At 49.4% G+C, this 12,907-nt stretch overlaps 1 protein-coding gene and 1 long non-coding RNA gene across 2 annotated transcripts; one reads left to right on the top strand and one right to left on the bottom strand.

The window, feature by feature from the left end:
* Positions 1-666: 666 nt before the first annotated feature.
* On the bottom strand, positions 667-5,370 carry LOC311370993 (alpha-N-acetylglucosaminidase-like; the record flags this gene model as incomplete). The annotated part of the gene is made up of 4 exons (XM_084489254.1): positions 4,921-5,370; positions 2,826-2,973; positions 979-1,125; positions 667-752 (listed from the first exon to the last, which is right to left on the bottom strand). Coding segments are annotated over exons 1-4 (803 nt in total), but the record flags the coding sequence as incomplete, so codon positions are not given.
* Positions 5,371-5,597: 227 nt separating this feature from the next.
* LOC311370992 lies at positions 5,598-6,479 on the top strand. The gene is made up of 3 exons (XR_014640951.1): positions 5,598-5,723; positions 5,907-6,071; positions 6,204-6,479. It is a non-coding gene; the product is annotated as an uncharacterized lncRNA (long non-coding RNA).
* Positions 6,480-12,907: the final 6,428 nt, after the last annotated feature.

Below are 12,907 nucleotides of genomic sequence, written 5' to 3'. Positions count from 1 at the left end.
GTGCAGCCTGGAGGAGGGAACGACGACAGGCTGTTGGTCCCGCTCGGGGGCTTGAGGAGGGGGGGGTTGGTTTTGTTTTAATGTGAAACATCGAATGGAGCCGCTGACTGCAGGAGCGGTCAGTGTGATTAGGCCTGGGCGATAAAACAATCAATTATCGTATCGTGATAGACAGTATCAATACAAAACATGTTCAATATATATCGATAAGAGACTGGACCACCGACTCTAGCAGCTGGGTTTGTTACACAAACACGGTTCCATACTTATTGACAATATCTGAGTGTTTTTCATTGTTGTGTCGACACTGGAGTATTGATCAATGAAGAACAGAGGAAGGTCGTATGAAGTGTTAAACAGAAGTGTTTAAATCCAGCATGGTAATTCCTGGTCTTTTTAGGTCATTACAATTATCAATAGTTATCGATATCGATCAATATGATCAAGTTATATCGTGATATGTCTTTCAGCCATATGGCCCAGGCCTACTCTTGATCCATGTACATTCTGTTTGCCACATGTGTGGTATGAATGTCTGTAGCCCCGACATATCTGCCCCCCTCTTTCAGGATGAACATCCCAAGTGAAGCATCAGGCATCTCCTTGGTCATCCTTGCAACACATGCAACTTTTTAATGAGCACACTTTAAAACACTTTGGACTCACCTGAGAATTCCTTTTGGAATATTCCCCGAGAATGCCGGAAGGACCGGTATCATTCCGAAAGACCGCATTCGCGCCAGTATTTTAAACTGAAAGAAAGAGAAGGAATCATTTTAAATATGAAATGCTTCAAAGGAAATCTATAGCAAAATAGTATGTAAAATGTAATCAATGAAACGGAAAAGTCCTAAACTTGGAATTCTACTAAGAGCAAAGACAATCACTACAACAGTAGTGACTGAAAATGTTTGGCTGAAATGTTCTCTTATCTCTCTTAGTATTTGACAGCCACACGCTGAACAGAAAGGGTCATACCTGGAGGTCGAGTTTGTTCACATGCCAGGACTGCGGTAACGGACCCCCGAACTCAAACATGTTCCCCATGCGGTTCCAGGCTAGGAACGCCGGGCCAGAGAAGAACTCTTCGATCTCCGTCTGGTTCAGACCGAGCGCCCGGTACACCTGAAGAACACAACAGGTCAACCAAGGCTTAGAAATACTTTAACGGTTTGAATAACACGTCCACGAAACTCAAATCTATGAAACTGAAACTGTTATTCAATCAATAACAAATGAATAACAGTTTCCTTTGGTGTCACGGTCGCTGCAGCTCGTTGTATGAACCGTTCATTATCATGAGGGCAAGGCTTCGCATCTCACCTCCCGTCTCTTCCAGGAGACAACAAAAAACTAAAAAATGTTCAAATGAGTCTGATCCAGTTAAAGATTCGACCGTGCATGGCATTGTAAATAGTCCTCATTTATACAGCGCTTTTATCCAAAGCACTTCACAGTGTTGACTGACATTCACCCATTCATGCACACATCCACACACCGACGGAGTCGACCGCGCAGGGCGACAGCCAGCGGGTCAGGAGCAGTCAGGGTGAGGCGTCTCTCTCAGGGACACCTCCACACTCCTCTAGGAGGAGCAGTCAGGGTGAGGCGTCTCTCTCAGGGACACCTCCACACTCCTCTAGGAGGAGCAGTCAGGGTGAGGCGTCTCGCTCAGGGACACCACGACACTCAGCTAGGAGGAGCCGGGGATCGAACCAGCGACCTTGCGGTTACCAGCCGACCCGCTCTACCTCCTGAGCTACTGTCGTCCCGTTATAACCCTTCATGTACCCTAACTACCGGGAACTATCTGCACAGTGAAGGTACGTTTTATTACAGAGAGAGAGATGGAGAGGACGGTATGGGAGACAGAGGGGGGGGGGGGGGGGACATGCAGCTAATGACCACGGGCAGGACTCGAACCCGGGTCACTGCGTACAGGACTGAGCCCATAGGGTACGCTCTGTAACCCGGGTCACTGAGCCCATAGGGTACGCTCTGTAACCCGGGTCACTGAGCCCATAGGGTACGCTCTGTAACCCGGGTCGCTGCGTACAGGACTGAGCCCATAGGGTACGCTCTGTAACCCGGGTCACTGAGCCCATAGGGTACGCTCTGTAACCCGGGTCACTGAGCCCATAGGGTACGCTCTGTAACCCGGGTCACTGAGCCCATAGGGTACGCTCTGTAACCCGGGTCACTGAGCCCATAGGGTACGCTCTGTAACCCGGGTCACTGAGCCCATAGGGTACGCTCTGTAACCCGGGTCACTGAGCCCATAGGGTACGCTCTGTAACCCGGGTCACTGAGCCCATAGGGTACGCTCTGTAACCCGGGTCGCTGCGTACAGGGCTGAGCCCATAGGGTACGCTCTGTAACCCGGGTCACTGCGTACAGGGCTGAGCCCATAGGGTACGCTCTGTAACCCGGGTCACTGAGCCCATAGGGTACGCTCTGTAACCCGGTGAGCCGCCTGTGCAGGGGCGCTCCTGCACAGTGAAGGTTAAACGCCCCGGTACGGGGGCCCTACCTCCTGCCAGAGGGCCTCCTGCCCTGTGAAGGTTAAACGCCCCGGTACGGGGGCCCTACCTCCTGCCAGAGGGCCTCCTGCCCTGTGAAGGTTAAACGCCCCGGTACGAGGGCCCTACCTCCTGCCAGAGGGCCTCCTGCCCTGTGAAGGTTTAACGCCCCGGTACGAGGGCCCTACCTCCTGCCAGAGGGCCTCCTGCCCTGTGAAGGTTAAACGCCCCGGTACGGGGGCCCTACCTCCTGCCAGAGGGCCTCCTGCCCTGTGAAGGTTAAACGCCCCGGTACGGGGGCCCTACCTCCTGCCAGAGGGCCTCCTGCCCTGTGAAGGCCAGCGGGAGGTTGATCCCGTTCAGAGCCATCCAGTCGATCTCCCGCTCCCAGCGCGGCCAGCCCCACCACACAGACGAGTAGCTGACGGTGCAGACGTTCTGGTAGTACCGGAACCTGCAGGAGGAGGAGGAGGAGGAGGAGGAGGAGGAGGGCAGAGGAGGAGGAGGAGGAGGAGGAGGAGGAGGAGGAGGAGGAGGAGGGCGTTCAAAGTAGGCCTGGGCGATATGGCTGAAAGACATATCACGATATAACTTTGATTATATTGATCGATATCGATAACTATTGATCATTTGAATGACCTTAAAAGACCAGGAATTACCACGCTGGATTTAAACACTTCTGTTTAACACTTCATACGACCTTCCACTGTTCTTCATTGATCAATACTCCAATGTCGATGCAACAAGGAAAAACACTCAGATATTGTCAATAAGTATGGAGCCGTGTTTGTGTAACAAACCCAGCTGCTAGATTCGGTGGTCCAGTCTCTTATCGATATATATTGAACATGTTTTATATTGATATTGATCAAAAGTCTATCACAATACGATCATTTATTGTTTTATTGCCCAGGCCTAGTTCAAAGTTCAGGTAAAAACACAACACTGAACTTGGGGGGGGGGGGGGGGGGAAAGGTCAGCACTACTAATATAGGCACCTTCAGATAGACACTGATGCATAAAGGCCAATGCGCAAAAATAAAAATAACCTTGTTCTCCCGTGTTGGTTCGTGTGTCAGACTAGATGACACGTGGTGTCAATGACAGTTTCTAGAGAATGGAATGGAGAAACAAGAGGCGGAATCTGGAGCTTCCTCAGCACAGAACAGACGGCCTGACCCAAGCCGTGTTTTATAGGGATCACAGTCCATGTTTAATAAAGACAACTATATAACACCTTTCATACACGAGGCAGACTCAAAGTGCTTCACATATAAACATGGTCATACAATAAAATAAAATAATAGATAAGTAAAAGAAAAAAAACAGTAAGATAGTCTCTCTGGTTATACCCACGTCGGGACCGCAACCAGACATTTTGACAGCGATGGATCGGCGTCACGGTTCGCTCACCACCCATTGTCTGGAGTGTGGAGGCTGCGGTGGAGAGATGCACAGTGCATGTCTACAGACATGTGGAGTGTCGTTAGCAGGACTGGGCCACTGAGGACATAGCTGGAGTGAGGCGATGCGCGGCTAACGATACGGTCGGTAATAGCGGAGGGGGTCTTTTAAGTTGGGCCGGCGGCCACAAACACCCCCGCTACGCTCAGTAAACAATGCGTGACAAGGCTTTGTTTGTGGGGTTGTACCCTCTTCTGCTGCCGTGCAGAACAACAACAACAACACAGGGGCTTCTTCCATGGGAACAAAACACGTCACACTGAAGACACTTTCTCTAGCCCCATTGAAACCGTTTGATCCACAGTGTCCGTCCATAAAGTAGGCCTACAGCTAGGATTTATATATACTCTCTCAAATCCCCCCAAAGGGTTTTATACAACTACTTTCACTATGAATATAGTCAAATAAGGTGGGATGTACCCAATTCACTTACAAATGACCTAGTTTATGGATGACTTTATCATCACTGTATAATGGATTGGATATGGTGGATCTGGGCTGATCAGGTTATCAACGAAACTGTTACCTCAGGAAATCAGGGATGCAAGGTCACCAGCGATATCTGGGCGCCCGTTCATTGCCCCCCCATCTCTTCAATTAAGCTTTTAATTAGCATTTTATAAGACGAATTCATAGTTTTTAATTAGCATGTTATCTATGATGATTTCGCTGCTGATTGTATTGCATTAATCAATTATGTTTGTTTTCATTCCACTGTTAGTTTTTTTGTTTTGCACTTTATTGCGCAGCACTTTGCTGATGTTTTAGTGTCTATTCCGTTTTTATTTTGCGCGGTACAGCTACTGTACACCTACTGTACAGCAGCTGCATTCGTTTACATGACCGCGGTGCTATATAAATAAAGCTTATGACTGTATTATTATCATTATACCTGTGTATATAAATAAAGCTTAGGACTGTATTATTATCATTATACCTGTGCTGGGTGTTGATCCGGAGCACCCCGCTGACCTGGGGCAGAGGACGAGGGAGGTCCAGCTGGTCTCCAGACCAGGACACATGGCAGTTGCAGAAGTACTTCAGGTAGTTATAAAGACCAGAAGCCACGGCGACCCCAGAGCTCCCAGTGGCGACTATCTGGTTGTTTCTGGTCGACCAGAGCTCACACACATCCAGACTGTCTTTGGACATGCTCCGGTTGACAGAGATGATAAACTCAGTGGATCTGTCCCCCAGCAGTCGCTTCAGAAGCTGGATCACTGCTCTGGCTTGGGTCTTTTCGCTCGCCTGTGGCTGCAGATGATCCAGAGTTGGGAATCTGCAGTGCGCTGTGAGGATGAAACCCATGAAACACAACCCAACGCACAGCGCAACACCGCGGTCACTTCTAGGAGGCATTTTGAACCTCGTCCACCCGAGAGAGAGAACTGCGTCCGCCCGATTAAAAGTTGCGTTCCATTGACCATTTGTACTGCAGGCAATGAGGAAGAGTTGGTTCACGGAGGTGATTCGAGCCAATCACGGGAGGTCGTGCCAGCGCATGAAAGCTCAAGGCCAATCAGAATTGCGGATGTCACGTGATCGTGTGACCATGTGATGAAAGCCTGTTTTTCGAAAAGTTAAATTGTGCATTTTATACCCATCACATGACCTCTTAACCAAGTGGAAATAACAGAATCTGTAGGAGGACGCCTTTTGGATTTCAGTGGGACTTTAATCTAATGTGCATTCCGTCACGTGACACGCCAGGACAGCACGCACAAAGCATGGATGTATAAGGTACCTCACAGTAAACAACCGTTTAGGATCTCCTGTGTGTGTGTGTGTGTGTGTGTGTGTGTGTGTGTGTGTGTGTGTGTGTGTGTGTGTGTGTGTGTGTGTGTGTGTCTTTATTTCAATTGAATGACTTATATTCAATCAATCTGCCTTTGAGGGTTTGACAATCCTTGTCTGTGTCCGTAGGTCGGATTCGGTTTGTCTCCGTCTGTCAAATAGAAATGTCTAATCTTTGTTTGACATGTGGCCAAGAGGGGCTGTTCACTACCAAACCAGCAGAGGGCGCCATCACCCAGTTGTTTGGGCTCGCCTAGTAGCCTACAACAGACTATTCAAACACCACACACACACGTAATCGCATTGTATTCAAAACCCAATAATAAAATACCTTACACGAGCAGACACATAACAAGCATTCCCTTTTAACCAAGTTCGACGCAGTTTTTAGTTTTGCAGACACTTTTTTTCTTTACAAAACTACAGAAAGGAGGAGTCTTCAATTGAGCTGTCAGAACAGCAGCGTCTCCCGGGTCTCACGGTGAGCCAGTCTGACAGTCAGTGCGCACATCCCCGCTCCTGCGACCGAGGCTCCCAGACGAGCAGATCCACTCCGGTCCTCCGCTCCACGACCCAGCCCAGCCTCGCGGTCCCGCTCCTCTGGTCCTCCGCTCCGGGTCGGGGACCCAGCCCAGCCTCACGGTCCCGCTCCTCTGGTCCTCCGCTCCGGGTCGGGGACCCAGCCCAGCCTCGCGGTCCCGCTCCTCTGGTCCACGTCGTCGCCACTTAACCACTAACAGGTGAGATGTTTAATGCATTCGTTTATATATATATATATATATATATATATAAAAAAAATGTTACAACTTGTATAAACTTTGGCCAGGGTCACGTAACCGCGGTGTGTTGTGTGTTTTCTGACGTGATTAGATCCCGCCTGTCTTTGTTTGGTAGACACGCAGGATGACGATAACAAACTCTTTAAAGATTAGGATTTATCCACCTTGACCGTCGACAACACGCCTCTGGAGTCCCCGTGGCCCCGGTCTGTTTCCCACGTCTCGGAATGAGGTTATATTATATGCTATGTTGTGTTAAACGTTTGCTTTTGCAATATGACTACAGGCGTTACAGGCGTTGTTCACAATGTTTTCTATTCGGTTTGAGTTAAATCCGTGGTTAATTCTGCGCCCTGTGCGGTTTGGAGGGCTTAGTAGTAGGCTCAGTTACCCATGTAGTCATTAAATATATCTGGCTTAGAAGTGCATCATGCAGACTAACTTGGATATGCCTTGGCAAAAACATGCATTGTTTTTTGTTCAGTCAACGATCTTCCCAAGACGGATTTCATGTCGTGCTATTAACGCTATTACCATAACATCAGCAACAACAACATAATTGTTCTTTATATGTACTCGTGTAATCTCAATTGTGGTTTGATCTTGATCAGCACCTTGTTTCTGCTGTAGGCGATCTGGTCCACTGGAGCGGTTTGTTCCGTCTTGTTATACTCCGTCTCAGTAGCAGATCCAGTTTGTCAAACACTCATTTATTTCTTCACTGATTCCACCCTGTTTTACATATAGTCGCTTTAATGGGGAACTGCTGCTAGTTTCCCGAGGGAAATTGGATTTGGAGACATATTTTCAAGTATTATATTTTTGAATATAATTGAATCGGCTTGAACAGAAAGACTTTGTATTTCCTATTTGAGATGAACCCTAGAGACAAAGTCTGTCCCCCCCCCGTCCCCCCCCCGTCCCCCCCCCCGGCCCCCCCAGGTCCGGCTGGTGAGGACTGAAATGGACCACTGTGGACTGCTGCTTGACTTGGAATAGATCCATTGCCTGGTCTCCATGCTGAGGCTTGTAAAGCTGCGTCCATGAGAGGCATGGAGAGAGTCGACGAGTGAGGAGCTCACCAGCCAGCAACTCCCATCACACCCCCCCCCCCCCTCTCACCTGAGAGGTGAGAGCTGCTGGCTATCTTGGGCACAACATCACTCACGCATACACAGCATACATACATACATACATACATACTGTACATACAAACATAGATACACGCGTATGCCATGCGCTCGCAAGCCTGCACTATCTCACGCATGCATGCACGCATGCACAAGGACAGGCCCAAACTTACTCACTCACTCACTCACTCACTCACTCACTCACTCACTCACTCACACAAGGGGACAATATGGAAACACTCTTTTGATGTTGTGAAGTGTGGTAACAGTTGTCCTCGGTTGTGGTGTGTTTCGGTGTAGCGATGGGCAAGGAGCAGGATCTGCTGGTGGCTGTGAAGACCGGGGATCTGCTTCTGACCCACAAGCTTCTCACCAAAGTCAAGTGCAGCCGGACAAGTGAGTGGAACGTCGGGCCCACGCGTTGTTTTGCTTTTTGCATGTTTCAGATCGTCCTGTTTTGTGCGCCAGTTGTATCGTTTGGTCGTGCTCCACATTGCGCCGCGGGGCGTCAGCTCCAGCTCCAGTTTCTTTCGCATTCTACTCTGAGGAGGAGGTGATGGTATGGGACTGAAAAAACAAACCAATTTTCCAATTTTTGTTTTCCAATCTTGGTGCACGGCTGTGAGACTTTTGAAGTGTGTGTGTGTGTGTACAAGCGTGCATGTGTGTGTGTGTGTGTGTACAAGCGAGCATGTGTGTGTGTGTACGAGTGTGTGTGTGTGTGTGTGTGTGTGTGCGTAGTACGAGGGTGTGTGTGTGTGCGTGTGCGCGTGAATCAGCTGTTCAATGAGCTGGCCCACACTTGCTGGGTATGCGCTCTAGCTGGAGGGGCGAGGTTGGGGGGCTGGTCCCTGGAGGAGGCGGTGACCCGGGCAGCAGTCCCTGCAGCCATCACCCTGGTGGTCGTTATCATCTTGGCTGGTCCCAAGCAGGGGAAAGGCAAATCCAATACAATCACTACAGTACCGTAGTCAATGTATTTGTCTCTGAATATGTTCTCTTCTACTTTTTACTTGTTGCCTGTTTAGGACCGATAACATTGGAATGGGAGTCAATCAGTTTTAGTGGAATAAGCGTGTTTTGTGATTCCATCGTAGCCCTGAGACCGAATGTCCTCGAGTCAGACGATGAACTCTCTTAAAGGACCTCAGCTCTCTGGGTGATGAGGCACGGGACGCGTGATGCTGTTCTCAGAATCGGCGCAACAAAGCCAGCGCGAGAACTGATGTACAATGCAATTGTTCCAATTGTCCACACAGATGGAGATGAAGTGTGTGTGTGTGTGTGTGTGTGTGTGTGTGTGTGTGTGTGTGTGTGTGTGTGTGTGTGTGTGTGTGTGTGTGTGTGTGTGTGTGTGTGTGTGTGTGTGTGTGTGTGTGTGTGTGTGTGTGTGTGTCAGCCGTGAGGGGACAACATGAACTCAATAGTTTCCTTCAGTGGTGGGAACACACACACACACACACACACACACACACACACACACACACACACACACACACACACACACACACACACACACAACCCCCCCCACCCCTGAACTGGGTGTCACCGAGGGGGGCCCATTACAGAGTGGCTCTTCAAAGACCCCTGTGATTACAAGGTCTGCGGCTGCAGCCCCCATGCTCGCTTTCATCTAGAGCGGTCGCTGCCCCCGCCTTCGCCAAGTCGCGACCGTCCCGCGTTGACACAGGTTCACGTCGTTGACAATACCTGCAGTTTGACCTCCCAGTCTGGGGGGATCCTACAGTGTGTGGCCGTTGTGTGAGTACGTGTGTGTCTGTGATAAGGACGGTGATACCAACCGAAGCAGATTGAGTTTGTTTGTGTTGTTTACAATGAACGGCGTATGCTGGTCACATGGGCTGCACTGACATGATTACAATATTTCGATCTTTCCAGCCGATGCACTGCAGTCCCAAAGATGCGACGGTTCGGACCGGACCGTACGGTCAGAATGACTTCATTTGACCCCGAAAGAATATTTGCAGCTCGTCAAAAGTGGCCGCTTCTTACAAGCGTCTTTCCTGCTTTAGGAACTGCAAGTATACTGTGTGTGTGTGTGTGTGTGTGTGTGTGTGTGTGTGTGTGTGTGTGTGTGTGTGTGTGTGTGTGTGTGTGTGTGTGTGTGTGTGTGTGTGTGTGTCCTCTCTTGTCTAGTGCTGCGTCGCGTCTCTAGTCTTCTGTCGTCTCCTTAACGTTGCGCCGCCGCTGCCACTTAGCTGATAAGCGGCTGACAAGGCGACCGGCTTGAACCAGCCGTTCAGCCAGCAAAGGGGAGGAGTCAAGTTCCCCTGCTGCCCACACACACTGTAGGCACACACACACACACACACACACACTAATCCCTACCCCTTTCTTTCCCTGGCAGATGGCTTGCACATCGTTTAGGTGTGTGTGTGTGTGTGTGTGTGTGTCTCATTTACTATTACTGGTTTTATGTGCTGCTGGAGGCGGTACCTACCTAGTGAGATGTGGAGGTAGCTGCTGGTCCTTATTTGAGCAGTGAAACGGTCTTTTGGTGTGACTGTGAACTTCCTAAAAGTCAGACGCACCTGTCCCTCGTGGGTTTTTTTCTCCTTCCTCCTCACTTTACATGCGCCAAAAATGTAATCTTTTTTAGAAACATCCATAAGCTCAAAAGATCTCCACACAGGCTTGCTGTTGGGTTGTTCAGTATTCTAATCAACGGTTCAGGACCCAAGAGGACTTGTGATCCAGTGTGAGCCGGGTCAGATCACACCGGAACAGCAGCACAGTTCAGGTGTGCTCACTGCTGAGTGCTGTGGTGAGGGTGTGCGTGTGTGCGTGTGTGTATCTAGGTCCTCAGGAAACATGAAGCCTCTCTGGTGGAACTTTGCATTCGTTTCCACAATCTGGGAAATGTCTGGAGTGAAGGGTTTTTAGTCTCCCTCTCCACATGTGGAACGCAGTACTCTTCTAAAATATTTACTTAGTAACTATCACCGCTTGTCACGGTTGTGATGTTGCACGCTGTGTCAGCTTCTGAATCTGGGTCCAAAATCAGTGTGAGGCAAGGTGTGAACACACACACACACACACACACACACACCATGTGCAGATCACGTTCACTGACTCTCACACACACACACACACACACACACACCATACAGATACATCGCAAGACGCGGTGCGGGGATGCACACAGGTGGTGGTGGGGGAGGAGCTAGAGAGGGGGACGGCCCGGAGAGGGAGGAGCTAGAGAGGGGGACGGCCCGGAGAGGGAGGAGCTAGAGAGGGGGACGGCCCGGAGAGGAGGAGCTAGAGAGGGGGACGGCCCGGAGAGGGAGGAGCTAGAGGTGTTGTCTCTGGAGCGAGTTGAGCAGCCACAGAGCGAGCACACACAACAAAGGATTGAACTGGTATGTAAAGTGTGACGGCCTCTCAGGTCACGACCTGTCATGTCATTCCAGACCTCCAGCTGCGTGTCTGCGGTTTATGTAATGCGTCATTATGTGCCGCACGCACACACACAGGTGTAGCTCATGCACATGAATGGCTGACGCGTGGACGGGCGTAGTCGGCGTAGTCGGGCGTAGTCGGGGGGTTTCTGCTGCGCTGCCGGTTCGTCAGGATTGCGAATGTGTTTTGAATCGTGAACTGCGAACGGCGATTCACCCTTTAGCATATCGTGAACAAAGGCCCCGTCCCAACTCCTCCCCTAACCCTAGATCTTTGCCCTAACCCTAGATTTAGCGCGTTCTCGTGTAGGGGTTGGGTGTCCCATTACTGTAGGGAGCTAAGGGGGGAGTGCTATTTAGCCCTTATAATCAACCCTCAAAACGTAGTGAGGTCCGGTGCAGGCTTAAAACAAAGTGGAAGATTTACTGCTGAGGGCACTCAGACCAAGTGGAGGTTTTGAGGGGGAGGGACGGACAGGGCCTAAGCCTTGCGTGTGTCGAAGGGACGACTCTTCTCCATGAGAGCTGGAGGGGTTGGAGGTGCCCACGTTTGGTTCTGTGTTAAACTGCGCTCGTGGGACTCCAGACCCAGTTGATTAGAGGTAGTAAATCAGACACCCCGCCCTGTGTTGCATAAGGCTGCGTAATGTTTACAAGGTGCAGGTTTGCGGTGAACTTGAAGGATGTTATCCTTCATGAACTCACTAATACGAGGTGATGTGTGAACTGAGGTGTGTGTGTGTGTGTGTGTGTGTGTGTGTGTGTGTGTGTGTGTGTGTGTGTGTGTGTGTGTGTGTGTGTGTGTGTGTGTGTGTGTGTGTGTGTGTGTGTGTGTGTGTGTGTGTGTGTGTGTGTGTGCACCCCTCGTACATGGGTCTGTCCCTGCCTTGATAGGATTACAATAATAAAGATCAATATATGGATTACATGGAAGACACATTTGAGAACGATTCATAAGTCATGTGATGTATGATTAGTAATGAAGTATTAAGTAGTTATGATTGTAGTGTATTATGGGTCTTTCTGTCTGTCTCACTGTCCGTCTGACAGTCCATTTCTATATCTCTATCCGTTGAGAGCAGGCTGGTAAAATAAAGTGTTACGAGTTTGCAGGCCAAGGAAGGATAAAGAAGAGAATCCCCCAACACACGCCAAAAAAATGTTTCTTTTTCTACTCCCAAGCGATTTGTCTTCTCTGTCAGACACAAACACACACACACAAACACACACACACAAACGCACACACTAAGTAAATAAGTGTTTCAGCCCACGACCCCTTTAAGTGCCTGGTTCCACGGTTCAGAGGGTTCAAACGTTTCTCTGACCTCCACAACATCACAGACGCTTTTTTCCTTCTACTTTTGCCTCCATTCATGAAAGCTTGTGTAGAGTGGAGGTGATGGTAGATGGTGGAGGCAAACTATGTGAGTTGTGTTGAATAGTGATATTAGCTTCACTATATTAATGCTGCGGTAGCTGAAGCTAAACGCTGTCATTGAGGATCTCTCCTTCTCTCGTTCCCACTCTATTCCCCATCACCCCACATTCATCTTAGTCTTTTCTACAGATAAATTAGATTCAGGAATGAAAAAAAAATCATCCAGGGTGTGGGGCTATAATAAGCTTAACACTTTAGTTTCTCTCCCTCTCTGGCTCCTCTTTCTCACAGTGTGCGATAGACTCTCCATGCTAGTCCTGAGCGTTCTGTTTATCGCCCACCCCATGCAAGACATGTGATGTGCAAAGAGAAACATACCGTTTATTGTGCACAGAAATGCACCTGTTTATTCACGTGGAAAAGA

This window comes from Micromesistius poutassou, assembly GCF_964030765.1.
Source record: "Micromesistius poutassou genome assembly, contig: SCAFFOLD_6026, whole genome shotgun sequence".
NCBI classification, from domain to species: Eukaryota; Metazoa; Chordata; class Actinopteri; order Gadiformes; family Gadidae; genus Micromesistius; species Micromesistius poutassou.
Note: the sequence above shows the minus strand (reverse complement) of the source record. Positions and strands in the feature narration are given on the sequence as shown.